The 22,118-nt window shown below is 41.4% G+C and overlaps 1 protein-coding gene across 1 annotated transcript in view; it reads left to right on the top strand.

The window, feature by feature from the left end:
* The window catches only part of plppr5b (phospholipid phosphatase related 5b), a 132,501-nt gene that overhangs the window by 90,123 nt on the left and 20,260 nt on the right, over positions 1-22,118 (top strand). Inside the window, exons 6-7 of the mRNA XM_082545814.1 lie at positions 15,396-15,572; positions 17,084-17,218. Coding sequence (XP_082401940.1) covers positions 15,396-15,572; positions 17,084-17,218 — 312 coding nt within the window. The remainder of the gene's footprint in view (positions 1-15,395; positions 15,573-17,083; positions 17,219-22,118) is intronic.

The raw sequence follows: 22,118 nt of genomic DNA, 5'->3' as shown, positions 1-22,118 counted from the left end.
ATGTTATATTTTATATTTTAACATGGATTTACACGTTTTGAATATTTCAACACATTTTAATAAATTTCAGTTTTAACCTGGTTACAAACAAATACGTTGATTAATTAAAATAAATAAACCAATTAAAGAAAAGCAGGAAAATGTAAAATAACAGAACACATTTTTATCTCTCCTCACTCTTCTCTGTTTTCTTCTTCTGTCTTCAGCTCTCCTCTCACTCGTTTCCCGACACCCTTTGCTTGTTACCTCACTTATTTGTTTTATTTGGCCATTACTGTCTGTCTCTACTTCCTCTCCTGTATATCTGTTGTGTTTGGCTGTTTCCTCTTTTTTCTTTTTCTTTTTTTTTCTTTTTTTCAGTAGTACTGTTGTTCTGCCAGCACATCTCTAAATACAGGGAAACAAATAGAAAGACAGATTTAACCTATCAGCTCATATTTACATGCAGTCATAGCTGTCTGCTCGGGTTTCACCACACAGGTTAATAAAATGTTGACAGCATAGGAAGAAAACCTCTGAACACTAACAGAAAATCCAAAATAAAGACATCAAGAAGTAGGAAAGCAGACATCTGCATAGTATGACACAACAAAGCACACCACCAACCTGAGGATGCATTCAGTGCATTCTGATTTGAAGGGTTCCTAAGTGAGAGGCGTGCCGCAGAAGTATCTGCGTGGTGGCCAGAATAAGATCTGTTCGAATTCTCGAAATTCTAAAGAAAGTTTCAAAGTTTTCATCCTATAGAGGATACTCTGGACCATCCTGAAAGGAGAGGAGAAAACGCCATCCCATAATTCATTGCAACGGAATAAGCAAAGTGGTGCAGAACGTGTAAATGTTCATTGTAACTGCATTTTCTGTTCATGACATAACCTGCTGATATAATTTTATTTATTTATTTTTTTATTTTTTTTTTGCCTGTCCCGTTTGGCTCTTTTGCATCAGAATTGTTGTCTAAAGGCAAAGAAAGATGCCCAACGGATTTACTTTACCAAACTGACCATCCCAGCCTTGCCGTAATGGTCCATTTGATTCACCTTTTATTGTTTATTTTATTTTCACTTACTGAATACGGGACAGACTTGACTGGGGGAAAGAAGGGGAGAAAGAAAGAGGGAAAGAGAAACAGCTGAGAAGAGGGACGGGGGAGAAGGGCAAAAGACAAAAACCAACAGAACGGGCAGAGAAAAAAAAATGCATCTATCGATCACCTGGGTCACCTGCTGAGAAAGAAAAAAGAAAGCAAGCAGAAGAGAACAAGAGTAATAGAATAAACAGCATCACAATGATATATGGGAATATGACAGTAAATACTAAATGTTAAACATTATTGTGCAGCACATAAGATCAACAGAACACAGTGTGCTTTGAGGTAGGAGCCAAAAAGGGTGTAGTTTGTGGGTGTGATCACCCGTGTGTACACCTGTGAGCATGGACGCGCTTGTTTTTTGTTTTTTTAAAAGGTTCCTTCATGTAATGATCTGCTAGAGGGTGTGGGGGGGCCACAGCCCCGTCCTCCAGGGCATGAAGCAGGTATGGAGGAGATCAAAACTCCAGACATCCAGAGGCCCCCAGAACACAAGAGACCAAGGACGACCAACAGAGGGGCAGCCGCGCCACTATCCCAGAAAGAGCTGAGGAGAGTCCCAGATGAGGGCTCACTCAGCAGCCGCGGAGCAGAAGCCAGGGGGAGTTGTAGTGACGCGCCCGTGAGCTCCGCCGGCAGCCAGCTGTGCCTGAGTGACCGAGCCCCAGGCCGAGAGGCCGGGGGCACCCCACCCCCCCCCACAGGGGCCAGAGCGAGCCCCAGGCTCCAGGCCCCGACAAGCAGCCACCAAGGAGTGAGCCGCTGTGTACCTGGACGCCCATCCAGACACAAAGAACCACCAACGCACCGATACCTGAGGGAGTCCGCCACTGGCAGGGGGAGTGGTGAGGGGAGATGCTGATATTATTTTTAACAGCAGCCTGTTAAACTCACAGCTGAACATCACACAGCTGGAATCAAAACTACTTCCTGTTGAGTTGTTACTGCACGAAGAACACAGAAGGCTTTATCAGCCTAAGATCATGATCTATATTAACTGTTAAAGGTATGCTAAGGTTAATCAGTGTTCATTTGTAATGTCCTTAGGATGAGTTTTTACTTCAGTGCAGTTCAACTCGGATAAATGATGAATGGAGGGAATTTTGTGCAGTCACAGAGTCACACAGCAGCTAAATTTAAGAAAATAAGGTTAATTTTATATTCCATGGGAAAGATTTAATATGATAGGCAAATTACTGTGATGTCACAATTGCAGGATGTGATTTACGTGGCTCAAAATCCTGAGCATGATGGAGAACGCTGCTAACCAAAGTAATCCAGAGTGAGCTCAGGTTACGCACGTCTTTCTCTCTGCAAACAGCGAGGCAACTCAGATAAATGAGATGAGGCTGAAGGAAAATCAATATGCTTTTAATATAAGTAACAACTTCTGATAGAAACGACTGAGTAAAGGGTTATTAGGACATCGGGCACAGAGCAAGATTCATCAGGTAGCGTTTCTTTACAAGCTCTTGCACCCTGTAAACAAGAAATGTGTGTGGAACAGCTGAATAATGTTTTTACATTATTGTCAGATTACAAGCCATCTCAGTTACTATGTTACTGTGCTGTGCGCAACATTCAGGCTTGGACCTGACACAGTAACAGTTGTATTTGTTACACATGCAGCAGAGGGAATACACTGGCTGTGTGCTGAGAAAATGACTTTTCTGCTTTGTTTCATGAAAGCAGCATTACTGAGGAACAGTAAGTGGACTCACCTCGAAACACTCAGAGTGCCAAAGTTTTGGTTTTTGAGCCATCCACGCAAAGTGTGATTATGCACTTGTTCCAATAACATCTTCCCTTCTTGCTAATAGGACAGTTTATTTTCAACTATCAAAAACACAAGAGGCATAAAACTTGGATTTCATGCGATTTGCAGTAAATTGTGTCTTACAGACTTTGTCATTTACATGTGTGTGACTCATTTAAATGATAGTGAAACTTACAAATACATATGTCACATATGTTCACAACTGTCAGTCGCCAAACTAATACTGTGCCTCTTTAATAAATCCAGCATTTTTTTTTACATCTAAAGCAGGTTTTGTGCTGCTGTCGACTTTAGCAAATAAGGCCCTAAGTGTTCCTTCTTCTTTCAAATTCCAGCGATATTTTTCACAGACAATGGAGACACAACATGTGGTGAAGTAAGAAGTGGATTTTGTAGTCCAACTACAGCTTCAATCATGATCATGACTGAAGCATTAATTAATGGCAGGACTTCTTTGAGCAGTTTTGTAGGAATGGGGTCTAAAAGACACGTTGATGGTTTGGAGGAAGTAATTATTGAAGTTAACTCAGAAAGATCAATTGGAGAAAAAGAGTCTAACTTAACATCAATGGTACTAAGAGTAGCTGTAGATAATATTACATCTGTGGGATGATTACTGGTAATTTTTTCTCTAATGATTAAAATTTTATTTGTGAAGAAGTTCATGAAGTCATTACTAGTTAACGTTAAAGGGATGGTTGGCTCAACAGAGCTCTGACTGTTTGTCAGCCTGGCTACAGAGCTGAAGAGAAACCTGGGGTTGTTCTTATTTTCTTCAATCAGTGATGAATAGTAAGATGTTCTGGCTTTGTGGAGGGCTTTCTTATAAAGCAGCAAACTATTTCTCCAGGCTAAATGATGATCCTCTAAATTTGTGACACGCCATTTCCTCTCGAGCCGATGAGTTATCTCAGTGGGCATTTTGACAGTTATACCAGGGAGTCAAGTACTTCTGATTTGAGGCCTCATTTTTCACAGGAACTAAAGTATCCAGAGTCGTACATAGTGAGGAGGTAAAATTATTAAGATGACTGACTTCTGTGGGAGTAGGCTGTGATGCATCAGTGAATGACATTTCACCACTTGTAATTTTTTATGAAATATATTTCATATATTATCTTCAGTGTAGGCCTTGCCATCATGTTTATATTCTTAATGTGAAATAAGCATGAACCACACTGGCTAACTGCTCTGTTCTTGCAGCCAGTTTCCATCTTCAAAGTCAGACACTTCACACTTGTCCAATAAAAACAAGGCGTAACTTTTCTTGACTTTCTTGACGCTTCTCATAACTAATTGTTGCAAAGATCCGTATTAACATTAACAGTCTCCAATTGATCTAAAGCCAAAATACTTTGACTTGAATGACAAAAAAATACAGTCATTGTACCCCAAATATCAGTTATTTAGGCTTCAATTAAATTTTAACAAACTAAAAATGTTAGTTTAATAACATTTAAAATACTAGGTATACCAAAGAATACTCTCAGACAGATTGTTTACAAGGCAACAATGTAAAATACTAATTCACAGAGGAACAAGCTAGTCACACAATGTTGTCTTCCATACCACTGACTACAACTGATTGCACATTCTTAACACCAGAAGGTGGCACTGTGGTTTACAACACCTCTCAAACATTTTCATCCTCTCACGCGGAGAGCAGAACACAAACTGTCTTTCAGCTAAAGATACACAGCCTAACAATCTTGTTTTTATAGGGTCATGGTCTCGTAGCAGTAGATACATCACATACCCATGAAACATAGCAGTTTACCCCAGTAAAAGTAAAGCGAATTAGAAGATAGAAGATTTTTCACCTCATCTCTGTAAAATGATGCTGTTAAAAATGTCTCTAGCTGATAGTTTAGCAGTTGCTAGGCAACTGGAGCATTGAATTGAAGGCTGGACAATCCCATTTAACAGCCCCTTAGTTTGGGCCTTTGCAGTCTTCAGATCCTTTGAAGGATGCAGCAGGAATTGGGAAGCCACTACAGTAACTTAGTAACACAGAGACAAGACCTCAATACCCTCAAACTCGATAAAAAAAACGAACTAACTAAAAAAACACCACAACCACACACAAACTGTGTTAAGGTTCAAAAGCTGAACTAGCTCAACAGCATTATGAGAGAAAGCAAAACTCAGTGTCGCCCACAATCTCTACCATGTCAATCATAGCCACAAGCTTCAGCCTCATTCCCAGCAACCCTCTGTCCAGCCTTGCCCTCAGTTATCTCCATGATAACACCACTACACAAGCAAAATAAATATAGAAATAAATGTGAAAATAACCCCTAACCAGAAAATTAATTTAAAATAAACAGGGATTGAAACTAAACACTAAAACTCTGTATGCATTTCACCATTGTGGTGAAGGTTATAGTTTGTCACTTTCAGGCTCAGGTTGCTTAGGTAACGGTCTATGTATTTATCACCAGGTCATATGTAAATCACCTATAGTCCTCACTTTCATTGACAGTACCCCACCCACTTCCCGTCACCCATGTTTTTTTCCACACAGTCTTCGGAAGTCGTGGAACATCATTCTCTTTCTATGGTCTTTCATCACTACATCACTGTCTATCACTTCCAGTACGTATGTAGATTAAGACTCAAAATTACCAATGGGAATTAATTCAATTTATTTAAACAGCACCAAATCACAAAAACAGTCACCCAAAGGCACATTATATTGTAAGGTAGACCCTATAATAATACATACAGAGAAAACCCAACAATCATATGACCCCCTATGAGCAGCACTTTGGCGACAGTGGGAAGGAAAAACTCGCTTTTAACAGGAAGAAACCTCCGGCAGAACCAGGCTCAGGGAGGGGCGGGGCCATCTGCTGTGATTGGTTGGGGTGAGAGAAGGAAGACAGGATAAAAGATATGTTGTGGAAGAGAGACAGAGATTAATAACAGGTATGATTCAATGCAGAGAGGTCTGTTAATACATAGTGAGTGAATAAGAAACACTCAATGCATCATGGGAATCCCCCAATTCAATTCAATTCAATTTTATTTATATAGCGCCAAATCACAACATAAGTCGCCTCAAGGCGCTTCATAGATACAGAGAAAAAAACCCAACAATCATATGACCCCCTATGAGCAAGCACTTTGGCAACAGTGGGAAGGAAAAACTCCCTTTTAACAGGAAGAAACCTCCGGCAGAACCAGGCTCAGGGAGGGGCGGCCATCTGCTGCAACCGGTTGGGGTGAGAGAAGGAAGACAGGATAAAAGACATGCTGTGGAAGAGAGACAGAGGTTAATAACAGATATGATTCAATGCAGAGAGGTCTGTTAATACATAGTGAGTGAGAAAGGTGACTGGAAAGGAAAAACTCAATGCATCATGGGAATCCCCCAGCAGCCTACGTCTATTGCAGCATAGCTAAGGGAGGATCCAGGGTCACCTGGTCCAGCCCTAACTATATGCTTTAGCAAACAGGAAAATTTGAAGCCTAATCTTGAAAGTAGAGATAGTGTCTGTCTCCTGAATCCAAACTGGAAGCTGGTTCCACAGAAGAGGGGCCTGAAAACTGAAGGCTCTGCCTCCCATTCTACTTTTAAATACTCTAGGAACAACAAGTAGGCGTGCAGAGCGAGAGCGAAGTGCTCTAATAGGGTGATATGGTACTACAAGGTCATTGAGATAAGATGGGGCCTGATTATTTAAGACCTTGTATGTGAGGAGCAGGATTTTGAATTCAATTCTGGATTTAACAGGAAGCCAATGAAGGGAAGCCAAAACAGGAGAAATATGCTCTCTCTTTCTAGTCCCTGTCAGGACTCTTGCTGCAGCATTTTGGATTAGCTGAAGGCTTTTCAGTGAGTTTTTTGGACATCCTGATAATAATGAATTACAGTAGTGCAGCCTGGAAGTAATAAATGCATGAACTAGTTTTTCAGCGTCACTCTGAGACAGGATATTTCTAATTTTAGAGATGTTGCGCAAATGGAAGAAAGCAGTCTTACATATTTGTTTGATATGTGCATTGAAGGACATGTCCTGGTCAAAAATGACTCCAAGGTTCCTCACAGTGTTACTGGAGGCCAAGGTAATGCCATCCAGAGTAAGGATCTGGTTAGATACCATATTTCTAAGCTTTTCAGGGCCGAGTACAATAACCTCAGTTTTATCTGAATTAAGAAGCATGAAGTTAGCAGCCATCCAGGTCTTTATGTCTTTAAGACATTCCTGCAGTTTAACTAATTGGTGTGTGTTATCTGGCTTCATGGACAGATAGAGCTGGGTGTCATCTGCATAGCAGTGTAAATGTATGCTATGTCTTCTAATGATGCTGCCTAAGGGAAGCATGTATAATGTAAACAGAATTGGTCCTAGCACTGAACCCTGTGGAACTCCATAATTAACCTCAGTGTGTGAAGAGGACTCTCCATTTACATGCACAAACTGGAGTCTATTAGATAGATATGATACAAACCACTGCAGCACAGTACCTGTAATACCTACAGCATGTTCTAATCGCTCTAATAGGATATTATGGTCGACAGTATCGAACGCTGCACTGAGGTCTAGCAGGACAAGCACAGAGATGAGTCCACTGTCAGAGGCCATAAGAAGATCATTTGTAACCTTCACTAAAGCTGTTTCTGTGCTGTGATGAGCTCTGAAACCTGACTGAAACTCTTCAAATAAACCATTCCTCTGCAGATGATCTGTTAGCTGTTTGACAACTACTCTTTCAAGGATTTTTGATATGAAAGGAAGGTTGGAGATTGGCCTATAATTAGCTAAGACTGCTGGGTCTAGAGATGCTTTTTGAGTAAAGGTTTAACTACAGCCAGCTTGAAGGCCTGTGGTACATAGCCGATCATTAGAGATAGGTTGATCATATTTAAGATCGAAGAATTAATTAATGGCAGGACTTCTTTGAGCAGTTTTGTAGGAATGGGGTCTAAAAGACACGTTGATGGCTTGGAGGAAGTAATTATTGAAGTTAACTCAGAAAGATCAATTGGAGAAAAAGAGTCTAACTTAACATCAATGGTACTAAGAGTAGCTGTAGATAATAGTACATCTGTGGGATGATTACTGGTAATTTTTTCTCTAATGATAAAAATTTTATTTGTGAAGAAGTTCATGAAGTCATTACTAGTTAACGTTAAAGGGATGGTCGGCTCAAAAGAGCTCTGACTGTTTGTCAGCCTGGCTACAGTGCTGAAGAGAAACCTGGGGTTGTTCTTATTTTCTTCAATCAGTGACGAATAGTAAGATGTTCTGGCTTTGTGGAGGGCTTTCTTATAAAGCAGCAAACTATTTCTCCAGGCTAAATGATGATCCTCTAAATTTGTGACACGCCATTTCCTCTCCAGATTACGAGTCATCTGCTTTAGGGTACGTGTTTGAGAATTATACCACGGAGTCAAATACTTCTGATTAGAGACCTTAGTTTTCACAGGAGCTACAGTATCCAGAGTCGTACGTAGTGAGGAGGTGAAATTATTAACAAGATAATCGACCTCTGTTGGGGTAGCGTTCAGATAGCTGCTCTGCTCTATGTTGGTACAGGGCATTGAAGATGATAACAGTGGGTGGATTATATTCTTAAACTTAGTTACAGCGCTTTCAGAAAGACATCTACTGTGATAAAGTCTACTCTCCACTGCTGTGTAATCAATTATTGTAAATGTAAATGTTATCAGGAAATGATCAGACAGGAGAGGGTTTTCCCTGTGTTCCATGTTATGTCTCCCCTGTTGCTGTTAAGTTTGCATGTTTAGAATTCAGTCAGTGTGTTTCCTGTTTTGCTTTGTAGGTCCATGCCTCATGTGAGTGTTTCTAGTTTTGCGTCTCTGTCTCGTCCAGCCTGATTGCTCCCCTTCTGTGTCTCATTCCCTCGTTATCCCTCTGTGTATTTAAGCCCTGTGTTTCTCTTTGTCAGTGTCGTAGTCTCCCTCATGGCTGCGTTTCCCTGTGTGTCAGTTTATCCATGCCCCAGTTTAGTTTTGTTATATTTTTGTGCCATTCTGCAATAAAGCAGCTTTTTGAGTTTTATTCCTGCGTGGTAAGTTTTGTGTTTGGGTCCTTCTCCTGCCTGTACACAGCCGAAACATGACACTCAGATTAATTCACTGCGTGTCGTGCCCAGGGCTGGACTGGGACAAAACATCGGTCCGGGCATTTTGACTAGAGACCGGCCCCCCAGGTATTAAAGCCATAAAGCCTTTGAATGAAAACAAACACTGTGGTGACAGTGATGTACAGTCTTGTTGGTATATGTATGATTTCTATATATATTACATCAGATAAAAACTTTGGTTGTAAGATTCAGATAATTATTTATTAAAAGCCAGACAATTTAAATGAGAATAAGAAAGTATGTCTTTGTGCCCCCCCTCTCCCTGTTAATGCCCTACCTGGCCCCCTGGCTAAACTTTGCTAGACCCGCCCCTGCACAGTTACCAGCGGTCAGCTACTTAGAAAAGGATCCTGGTGTTATTAGTCTCTCAGAAACAGTTCATAACTTCCCTTCAACTCATTCATGTCACCTAAAAGGTAAACCTGTTTCTCCATCACCTGTTCAGCTCTGATGATCCAGTAAGGACATCTCCTGGTTTCATCTTCATGTTTCCCTCTCACCACATATCCAAACCAACATCATGACCAGCAGCTTTACAGCTGTGGCTCCAGCAAACATCAGCTGATACTAGAAATTAATATTAAATAAATTCTAACAACAGCTGATCAAGCTTAAACGTGCTGCTGTTGTTTAGCGCGACCTGCACTGTTTTCCTCTTTCTGGCGCAAAGTGGGCGATAAACAAACAAGAGAGACGATCAGCTGATCACTGATCAGTTTCATGATTGAAGAAGAAACTGGAGAGGGAGGGGAGAGAATGAGAGGAGAAGCAGCTGACAGCGTAACGACAGAATAACTCCAGCTTTGTGTCTTTTTCCATTGTAGCTGAAGTCCGAGACAAACTATGTTCCTTTTCAGCTCAATACGAAATGCGTAATATTTTCTCTGAACGCGGGACGATTCCGCTTTTTACGGGACGGTTGGCAACTCTACGAACTACCCAATCAATCAACTACCCAATATTGAATCAATGTTGAACGCTGACATTGATTCGACGCCAAATTTTCAAACACTGTTAATGTTGAAACAGTGTCAGATTCTGATATTGAATCACTGCACCCTTGGTTACTATTGCAACAACAATAACGTCATGATTAAAAATCAGTACTTAACAGGTATTTGTATCAATACTAAACGGCTGCAAATTACAATCAATACTTAAACCTGCAAAAAAGACATGTGTATGATCCACAAATAGGAAACCATTATATGCTGATGTCCATAATAATATCCATATAATATGAAGCATCTGGCATTATGTAATAATAAAAAAAATGACAGACATCTCTGTATCAATAACAAAGTAATTTATTATATTTAAAAAAGCTTCTTTGTTACATGTATTGGTTACAGGACACTTTTTTTTTTTTAGCTTACTCTGGGATCGAGCTGGATATCAGGCATTCTGCACCCCCCCCCCACCCCCCAACCTGCTGAGTCAGGTCATCTAGGACACAAACAAACAAAAAGAAGAAGAACAATAGGCCAAGTTAGATCTTAAATATGAATAACCTCTTGTCAATTGTCTTCAGCAGGGAGAAAGCATCTAAACTACTAGGCTGATTAATATGAAAGTCACAAGGCAGAAATCAGCAAACTGCTGCCTCACTTTGATTCTCAAAGAGCCATTAGCTGAAAGGCTCAAAGCCTAATTTTCTAGAGATCAAATGAATAAACCAAACTATTTGCAGTGAAATGCATTTCTATTCCTATTTATTGGATCTTCCAACGATAGCCTGCTGTTGTATATTCAAGCAGAACATACAGGAGAAGGCCATTTTTATGCAGTTTAACCGAATTTGATAATCTCTAAAGTTCTGGGTTACAAATTTCCCAGAACCTTTAAGAACTTACCATTGCTTTATTCACCTCCGGTCATTGCAGTTCATCTCATCTATGTTAAAAGGCTAATCCAGAGGCAATACCCCAGCATCAACAGGTTCAGTGCTGCAGGATTAACCAAAGGCTCTGAACTCTTCACGGAGGGTCCCGACTTCTCTGATCAGCTCTGTTATCATGATTATACGTTTTTGGAAGGCTGAATCTGTTCAAAAGAACAATAACACAAAGAATACTGGCTTGTGATAAACTGGATAAGCATTGTGATGAGAAAAACAACTATATCCATAAGTGATGGCTTCACATTTTGCATTCAGGTTTAAGTAGTTCAATCTGTTAAAACTGTTTACAATTTAGCCTTTTAACATACAAATGAAATCCTATATAAAATCTCAAAGTAGAATATTTTAGAATTTGCCTCAGACTCTCTGGAATCTAAAAAAGCTAAATATGATATTTAATAGCATAAATTAGTGTTTTGAAGTTAAGATTACAATGAAATTGTGATGCAGCTCATTGTTTCAAAGCATACCGTCGTTAGAGAACGCACTGAACGCAGACTACAGGGAGTGCAGAATTATTAGGCAAATGAGTGTTTTGTCCACATCATCCTCTTCATGCATGTTGTCTTACCCCAAGCTGTATAGGCTCGAAAGCCTACTACCAATTAAGCATATTAGGTGATGTGCATCTCTGTAATGAGAAGGGGTGTGGTCTAATGACATCAACATCATATATCAGGTGTGCATAATTATTAGGCAACGTCCTTTCCTTTGGCAAAATGGGTCAAAAGAAGGACTTGACAGGCTCAGAAAAGTCAAAAATAGTGAGATATCTTGCAGAGGGATGCAGCAGTCTCAAAATTGCAAAGCTTCTGAAGCGTGATCATCGAACAATCAAGCGTTTCATTCAAAATAGTCAACAGGGTCGCAAGAAGGGTGTGGAAAAACCAAGGCGCAAAATAACTGCCCATGAACTGAGAAAAGTCAAGCGTGCAGCTGCCAAGATGCCACTTGCCACCAGTTTGGCCATATTTCAGAGCTGCAACATCACTGGAGTGCCCAAAAGCACAAGGTGTGCAATACTCAGAGACATGGCCAAGGTAAGAAAGGCTGAAAGACGACCACCACTGAACAAGACACACAAGCTGAAACGTCAAGACTGGGCCAAGAAATATCTCAAGACTGGTTTTTCTAAGGTTTTATGGACTGATGAAATGAGAGTGAGTCTTGATGGGCCAGATGGATGGGCCCGTGGCTGGATTGGTAAAGGGCAGAGAGCTCCAGTCCCACTCAGACGCCAGCAAGGTGGAGGTGGAGTACTGGTTTGGGCTGGTAGCTTGTGGGGCCTTTTCGAGTTGAGGATGGAGTCAAGCTCAACTCCCAGTCCTACTGCCAGTTTCTGGAAGACACCTTTTTCAAGCAGTGGTACAGGAAGAAGTCTGCATCCTTCAAGAAAAACATGATTTTCATGCAGGACAATGCTCCATCACACGCGTCCAAGTACTCCACAGCGTGGCTGGCAAGAAAGGGTATAAAAGAAGAAAAACTAATGACATGGCCTCCTTGTTCACCTGATCTGAACCCCATTGAGAACCTGTGGTCCATCATCAAATGTGAGATTTACAAGGAGGGAAAACAGTACACCTCTCTGAACAGTGTCTGGGAGGCTGTGGTTGCTGCTGCACGCAATGTTGATGGTGAACAGATCAAAACACTGACAGAATCCATGGATGGCAGGCTTTTGAGTGTCCTTGCAAAGAAAGGTGGCTATATTGGTCGCTGATTTGTTTTAGTTTTGTTTTTGAATGTCAGAAATGTATATTTGTGAATGTGGAGATGTTATATTGGTTTCACTGGTAAAAATAAATAATTGAAATGGGTATATATTTGTTTTTTGTTAAGTTGCCTAATAATTCTGCACAGTAATAGTCACCTGCACACACAGATATCCCCCTAAAATAGCTAAAACTAAAAACAAACTAAAAACTACTTCCAAAAACATTCAGCTTTGATATTAATGAGTTTTTTGGGTTCATTGAGAACATGGTTGTTGTTCAATAATAAAATTATTCCTCAAAAATACAACTTGCCTGATAATTCTGTACTCCCTGTATTTGCTGGGGAGGTTGCATAGCTGTGTAGGTTGGCGAAAGGAGCCGGTAGCTGGCCAAGGCATCAGGATGTTTACTAGTAGTGGGTTGGGGGGCAGACTGCAGAGTGGTGGAGGCTGTTTAGAAAAAAAACATAAAATTAAAGATTACATACAACTCGTCTACAAAGGTTCCTGTTCTCACACACACATATATATACACACACACACACACTAAACATTACATTATTACGTGGTACTTTCACACATGGTGCCTGGGGAAACCTTTTATTTTGGAGGTTGCTCATCATCAGAGTCTGTAACTGACTCTGATGATGAGCAACCTCCAAAATAAAAGGTTTGAAAGGTCTGAAAGAAAACAAAACAAAACATTAGTATTGAACTGCATTGTGTTTTTTGCTTATTTTGCCTTAAGTTATAGTAAAATTTACAACATCACACAAAAATGGTTAAAAACTAACAATAATTTGAAGACACTGATCTGAATTGAGAAAATGAAAAAAAAAAGCACAATGTCAATAAAAAGAGGAAAAACATGATATTCTAGATAAGTTCCAGGTAGGGTATGACATGAAAATGTTTTCTTTGTTCAGCGTTGGTATTTATGCTTTGAAATTTATGTGAAATTTATGCTTTTCTCCTTCTGTTTAAGTCAGCTTTAGTAATATCATACATACGTCAACCTTCAAATAACGAATAACTAAAAATAAACATCAGTTCAATGTCTCCTTGCTATCTGGGTAACCTTATGAATAAAATAAAGTTCACTATCAGTAACATCATAGCACCACCCAGCTGTATAGAAACTCCGTCATGCTAGCTAGTACGGAGTACGTGTTATTGTAACTGACTGTAAAAAGTCAGCACAACGAAAATAAACTCCACCTAAACTTGGTTTATATCTGACCCAGATAGACTGCAGGTCATAACTTCTTACCTGAAGTTCAGTTCACCTGACACTCGGACCTCGGGTGTCTCCTCCTCCTGCCTCCCCCTCCTGCCTCCCCTTCCCTCATCCACCTGCTGGCCTCTGTGGAAGCTCCGCCATAGCCACCACCAAACAACTGACTTATTTTTACACATCTGCCAACGTCTGGCCAATCCATCACCTTTCATTGTTTATACTGTTAGTAAAAAAAAAAAAAAAAATCATCGGCCCATAAAAACGAAAAATCACCATCGGCCCACCAGGCAAATGCCCAGCTATGGTCTTGCCATCACTGCCATCAGTTAACCCTTCGTGTGCCAGCTGTGGCACGTGTGCCCAGGGTTGCTGACCCCTGAGTTACACTATGAAGCAAGGCAAGTCTGAGGGGGTCCAACCCTGTACTAATGAAGTGGTAGAGAGTACAGAGGGCCTGGTGGCGCCAGTGTCCGGCAGCCTCGCCTCTGTCAATGCGCCCCAGGGTGGCTGCCATCACCAGTGTGTGAATGTGTGTGTGAATGGGTGGATGACTGGTTGTGTTTGGGGTCCTTAGGGACTAGTAAAGCGCTATACAAATACAGGCCATTTACCATTTACATATCTGTACATAGCATTTTATGTTTGGGGGGCTATGTGGGGCTGCATGGCATCAACGGATTAGCGTGGTTAGCTCGTTAGCGCCATGCAGCCCCTCGCACAGGGTGATCTGCGGTAATTGGCTAATGGAGATTTGCCGCGTTAATGCGATTATGTTCCATTCTTCATTTTGAGCAAATATTTACCTACAGACAACTTTAAAAGTAAAGAATCTGATTTAGTATTCTTTTTATTAAGTTTGTTTTCAAATACTGACAGAAATATAAACTTTTTTGTTCTGTAGTTTCTTTGTTGTAAATAAATCTCATGGAAAGCCTGTTTATTTCCCCTTAATGGTGCTACATCTGTCAGAAAAAATGCATTTGTAGGTTTTAAATAAATTATGTTGTTTGTGCCCATGAAAAACTTGCCAAATCTTCTGTGGCAATGCCAAACACCTGATACTGCTATTGACTCGTTTTGAGTTTCTCCTAGCCAACTTGCCATAAATCCTGATTGAAGAATAGGATGCCACGTGAGTGTTTCTTCCACATACTACTCAGGCTTTTGTTTGTTAAATGGATACATTGTTAAATTGCCAGTATGACTTGTTTCTTCAGACTTCAATCAGCTAATCCAATAAACAACATCAAACAAGAGTCAGTAACAGAATAAGCTGTTTGGCATTGGCAGATTTGGCAAGTTTTTCATGGGTGCAGCACACATACTCAACCACCCACTAAGAGGAAATATACAGGCTTTCCCACAAGTATGCTTTACTGTGAAAAAAAAGTTCTTACAAGAAAGAAATGATCAACCAAATACAAACTTCCGTACTTTTTGTTCCATGTTTAGCTGCATTTTGGGATAATATAGAATGGAGTGAAGCCAGTGATGTTACAAGACATTTCTGATGATTTAATGCTTGCTTCTCTCTGTCCTTGTATGTCTCTTTCCCTGCAGATGTATGTGACGTATACCGTGCAGGCAAAAGGCACTCGTCTGGCTAAGCCAGTGTTGTCTCTCGGGCTAATGTGTCTGGCCTTCCTCACTGGTTTGAACCGTGTGGCTGAATACCGCAACCACTGGTCAGATGTCATCGCTGGCTTTATCATTGGCACTGCCATTGCCACTTTCCTGGTGAGACTCATACCCAAAGCTCATGTGTACTGTAAACTGATTGAAATAACTGATTTAAGAAAGTTTTTTATTACTCCTCAGCCATAAAAGGCTGATTGGAGTTTGTGAATGCAATAAAAATAAATAACTAGTCTGTCAAATGGAATAAAGTCTGTTCCTTCAAATATATTTAATTCCTTTACAACTCCAATCTGGAAAGTTAAACATATTAGTGTTTGTAGTATATCAGGGTTGTTTCAAATGGGTGTACATTTGTGTGGGATTAATGGAGACTCCGTCATTTTTAGAAACTTCCACCATGCTGTCAGAAAGGAGCTGATATATAACAAATTTCCCACATGTGGGACTTATAAAGGTTTATCTTACCTTAGGTTTCTCTTACATTGATGCTTTTAAAGCATACATGTTGTTTGATGCTTGAGCTAATGAATGGTAGGTCAGAAAGCCCACACACATGGACCAGTACCTCCTCTTTGACTCCCACCACCCTCTGGAACACTACCTTTCAGTAATCAGGACCCTACACCACCGGGCAGAACATGTTCCCTCTAAGCCTGAAGGGAAGAAGAAGAAGGAATGTAAAGGAAACTCTTAAAACATGCGGTTATCCTAACTGGGCTTTTATCAAGTCAGCAAAGAGGCACAGAAAAGAAGATCAGACACCAGTGAGGGAGGATAAGAAAGACAAACGCAACAACATTGTCATCCCCTATGTAGCCGGTGTATCAGAAAAAAGGAGAGTTTTCTCCAAGCACGAGGTACTCCGAGGTACATCAGACCCAGCAACACACAAACTGGTTCATCCCAAAGACAAAACTCCTAAACACAAACTTAACAACATAGTATATGCTGTGCAGTGCACTGAGGAATGCTCAGACCTCTACATTGGAGAGACCAAACAGCCACTTCACAAGCGCATGGCACAACATAGAAGAGCCATCTCCACGGGTAGACTCGGCAGTCCATCTGCATCTAAAGGTCAAAGGTCACTCTTTCGAGGATGCCAATGTTCACATTTTGGACAGAGAGGACAGATGGTTTGAAAGAGGAGTGAAAGAAGCCATCTATGTCCACTGTGAGCGACCATCTTTGAACAGAGGCGGGGTTTACGACACCAACTCTCTGCCATCATTGGCATCGTTGGGGAATAAGTGTGGAGAACAGCCAAACACAAGATCACCCTGGAGGAAAACTCCCCTCCAGCAATCCTGCCCCCTGGAAAATGGTTCAGGTCCTGGGGACACACCGCCACAGAACAGGGGTAATACCTGAGGCTCAGTGGAGACAGCAACCTGGGATGCAGGACTCTCTGAAGCAGGGAATGGAACTAGCATAGGCATGGTGGACCATTACTTTTCTTAAAAGATGCACAGAAAAGAAGACCAGACACCAACTGGGGAGGATCAGAAAGACGAACGCAACAACTATATATTTTGTTGGTACTGTGTGTATGTGCCACATTGGCCATAGAACCATACTAATTTAAAGATGTGTTATATTTGCGCTTGTAGGTGGTGTGTGTGGTCCATAACTTCAAAGGGAAGTTACTACTGAGCGAGGAGTCACTAGTGGAGCAGCGGCCCAATATAGCCATGTTAAACATAGGCCAAGGGGAGAGTCCGCTGGAGAAGTACATCACCTCACAGGTTGGTACTGCCCAACAGAGCACACTGCTAAAATACTTCATCACAATTTCACACTTTAAGAAATTGAAGCTAGTTGTTTAAAAAAAGACTCAGTCTGCATACCAAGCAAAAATACAAGTCATGTGGAGCATGATTCCAATGTTAGGACACTTTGATCTAACTTCTACTACAGTGTTCTGGATCGTACAGTGCCGTGAAAAGTCCCGTAGCTGATCACACATGTTTCAGATCACCAAAGAAATGTATAATATTATACAAAGATAACACAGGTAAATGCAAAAAGCAGTTTGTACAACTGGCCTATATGAAAAAGCACCCCCCCCCCCCCCTAAAATTAATAACTGGTTGTGTCACTGATGCATATCAAGCAATTTTCACTTTTTCACGTAGAGTCTCATAGGCTTGCATACCTGAGCTTCTTTCCATGAATAAATCAATCATCATTTAAAAACATTTTGTATTTACAAAATGTATTTGCATTAAAATAATGCAAACAACATTCTGGCAGCAATGTTTCATCCTATATTGATCTGCCATTTCCATAAGAAATAAATTAATGAAGGAGACAGAATCTAAAAATCTCCACTGAAACTCAGACTGTTGATTTGGTACATCTGGTCTGCTTAATAAGAGTTAAATGTGACATGAGAGGAGTCATCTACAATCACTCTGCAGAGTAAATGCATCAAAGTATCAAATGAAAAACATGTTATGCTGCTAACAGTCAGTACACTGTAGTGCAACAGGTCACAGTCACCGATTGGGTGAATTCTGTGTGTGGGTTCGTGGTGCATCAGGCTGCACCAACTGACAGTAAATTTTAATCAGGATGACACAGCTCAAGTGGAAACTATTCCATGAAGTGTGTTACGGGAGCCATCAGAGGCTCTACAGGTTCCTCTTCCCTCTCCACAGTATGGACAACCTTGTGTCACCCCCACATGCAGCACATATACCATATTTCCCTGTCTGTCGTCCACACACCTCCATACATTGTCCCATCAACTTATTAAACCCTGGCCAATCTATTCCCAGAAACAGGGCAAGCGTTTGGGAGCTAGCAGCAGCCTCAATTCTGTGCTTTCTGCCCTTGTACTTCATTTCCACTGGTACTACAGGATATCAGTGAACATCCCCAATGTACACACTTAATATCCACCTACAAATGCCCCTACCAAAGACCCTCTGGGAACCAGGTTCTGTTGACTCAGGGATTGCCTTTACCACCTTGTATTCTTTCTTGAACGCTGGATATCTCTCCTGGATCAAGGGAAGATATCTGAGACCTGGAGACCTGCACCACCTGGCCATCCTGCATGAGCGGGCACTTATTTCCCTTCTACAGCCACACCACTAATCATACCTCACTGCCATGATGCCCATGTTGAAAATCCTGGTTAACCATACATAAATGAGTAAAGTTGCGACATTACATAATACATAAAAGTTATTTCATGTAATGATTTTTGAAAACTATTTGCATCATCTCCGTTTATTGTTAACATGCGTACATCAGCAAATGCTAGCTGTATCAAGGGAACCACCAGGACTCCATCACATGACAGTTCAGAAAGTTTATTGAAGTGAGGGTTGAAGCCCAACCCAAAGCATAAGAACTTAGTGATGTTTCCACGGGGCACATTTTTCCAAGGGTTCATTCTCTTAAGTATTGGCAGCCAAACCAAGATACCAGGAAAAGGTGAGTGATCACTAGCAGCTGTGTGGAGATAAAGGGCAGGAACGTGGGATGAGGCCCATCCCACCCAATGCAAACTAACAGACATCCATACATTCACACACACGCACTGAGGACTGAGGAACCATGGCATTTCCCCCTCCCAGTGAGAGCCTCCAGGCGACCCACCAATCCTATAATAAAAAAAATAACATTAAAGGGAAAACATGAAACATCATATAAAAAAAAGTTCTCAGCAGTTAAATTGCTGCACCCTCCTCTGTGGTCAGGGGCTCCATGCTGGCTTCTGTCCACTTGCAGCTTATCCTCGACCGGCATTCTTTACTACATCATATCCTAATCCACAGCATGATCAGCACCTTTGGCTGGTGGTTATGCTTAGGTTGAATCTACTGGCAAAAGAGAATCAGCTGAGGTGTTTGGCAGAGTGGAGTTAGGCAAGGTTCATTTACTCAATCACAGCAATCAGTGAATGTTCTGCTCCTCTGTTCCCTAAAGGTTTGCAAACCCCAGGAATTGCTGAAGCTGTATCCTGTTTTGGGGGTACTTCTGAAATTCTGACTCCATGTTCAGACCATGGAAATCAAGAAAATCTGATTTATCCTCTTTTTTTTCTACAAAGAAGAAATCCAGCGGGCGGAGAATAGGGACGGATTATACGAGCAGCTAGTGAGTCTGTGGTACTTTCTCCAAAGCCTCTCGTTCATGTTTTATGAGACTGTACACACATCTTGAAAACAACAGAGCATCAGGAAGCAGATCAATAGAGCAGTCATATGGCCGGTATGGAGGGAGAGAGAGAAAGAGCTGTGTTTACTGAAAATGTCAGCTAGCCCATGATATACACCAGGGACAAAAGACAGATCAGGCAGGTAGACAGGCTAGGAACACAAACTAACTTTAAACAGTTTTGGTGACTACTGAGACTCCAGCCAGAGATACAATTATTGTTCCAATCTATATTTGGGCTATGAGTGCTAAGCCAAGAGCCTTCAAGAACCAGGGGAGTGCTAGGATCATTGAAAAGGAAGAGACTAATTTGGTAGAATGCTCTAGCTCTAACTTGGCACTTTTTTTACTCTACCTGAGCACTCGAAGCAACTTGCCCCATTCACTCATGCACTTCTTCATATGCTTTTTTGTTGTTGTTATAAATATGTGCTTTCTATCTAATATTTATGCTCCAATGGATGCAGCCAGGAAATGAACTACCAACCTTGTGATTACTAGATAACCTCTACTTCCTGAGCTACAGCCACTCCTTTTTTGAACATGATTGCCAGACAAAGCGAGACAGAGACTGATCAATAAAATTCTGTTCGGCGTCTCAGTCACCAAATTCTTGGACTAAATGGGTGCAATTGTTGACAACTAGTTTAGCAGGCACCAAAAGTCTTGGTAGGGAAGTGTCACTGTTTATTTTGCCCACCAGTATCCCAGCAGTTACTGACAGACAACACAGTGGACATCAAACAGGGCTATAGGGTTAAACCACTACCACACCTGGGGAAGTCTAACCACACATTACTGTTTTTGATCCTGGAATGTATCCCACTCATCAAAACTGCTACAAAAATAGCACAAAGACAGTCAAAACTTGGCCAGACGGAGCCTCTTAGCAGTTGTAGGAATGTTTCAGCAAGACATACTGGGATATTTTAGAACACCTGGACCTGGAAGTGTTTTGTGACAGTGTACTATGCTACATCAGCAACTGCATAGACATTGTCACAGAGGATAAACACATTTAAATCCATCCCAACCAGAAGCCCTGGATGATCTGGGAGGTCCAGAGCCTGTTGAAGGAGAGGAACACTGCCTTCAAGTCTGGTGACGCGGCTCTGTACATCAAAGCCTGTGCCAACCAGAAGAGAAGCATCCATGAGGCAAAGTCAGACTACAAGAAAAAGATTGAAGAACACATGGACAGCAATTAAAGCAAGCAGGTCTGGCAGAGGAACTGACCCTCTACTTTGTCCGGTTTGAGGTGGGATCATAAGAGGCAGCTGGATCCTATCCTGATACCATCAAAAGTCCCATTCTCACAGTGGAGGAGCACAATGTGAGGTGCACGCTGCATGCCGTCAAACCTCGGAAGGCAGCTGGATCTGACGGCATCTCACGTACTGAAGGACTGTACAGGCAAACTGGCTGGGGTCTTCGCGAGGATATTCAATCAGTCCCTCTGTTAGTCGGTTGTCCAACCCTGCTTGAAGTTGTCTGTCATCGTCCCTCTGGCCAAAAATCAAACCATCACCAGTTTCAATGACTACAGGCCAGTAGCTTTGACTCCTGTGGTGATGAAGTACTCATCAGGAACCACATTATGTTCTTCATTTCTACCACATTCAATCCATACCAATTTGCCTACAGAGATAATAGGTCTACTGATGTTACTGTGGCCACAGCTCTCCATGCTGTTCTGTCCCACTGGCCACACTCCACTTGCCTTTGGCCAATGAGACCACCTACAGGGATGAGGTGGAGCATCTGACAGTGTGGTGTAGAAAACACAACTTGTTCCTGTACACTGCAAAAACCAAGGGGCCTGTTGTGGACTTCCGCTTTTTGGGAGTCAACATCAGCGAGGATCTGATCTGGGAAATGCACACTGCTGAGGTAATGAAGAAGAGACTGCTTTCTGAGCATTCTCACAAAGAATAACATCCCTGAAAAATGGTGGGTGTCCTTCTATTGCTGCACAGTAGAAAGAATCCTGGCATTTTTTCCAGCTGCACAGTAGCACAGAAGAAAGAGCTCCACAGGGTTATCCAGATATTAGGGCTGCACGATTTTGCATAAAATGAGAATCACGATTTCTTGGCTTAGAATTGAGATCACGATTCTCTCACGATTTTCTTTTCCAGTATAAATATTTATTGCACTTATTAACTGCACATCAACTTCGTAACAGTTGAGACTGAACATAAAAACAATAAATAAACATAAAAACAACAAATGTCTCACATTTTGTCGTTGTACTGCTTGAAATTCCGTCTCCACCGTTGCTCGACGCTGCGTGTACAGAGCAGGTAGTGCAACAACAGAAAAATAGTTGCGGGACAGCACTGTGTAGCGTTTGTCTAGGGTGTTGATCGTTTTCCTAAATCCCTCGTTTTGCACAGTGTTGATGGGAGCCATATCTGTGGTCAGGTGATAAGTGATAGCCTCCGTGATGTCTTTGTGCCTGCGGGAGTTCGATGG

This window comes from Aulonocara stuartgranti (genome assembly GCF_965226115.1).
Source record: "Aulonocara stuartgranti genome assembly, chromosome: 9".
NCBI lineage: Eukaryota > Metazoa > Chordata > Actinopteri > Cichliformes > Cichlidae > Aulonocara > Aulonocara stuartgranti.
Note: the sequence above shows the minus strand (reverse complement) of the source record. Positions and strands in the feature narration are given on the sequence as shown.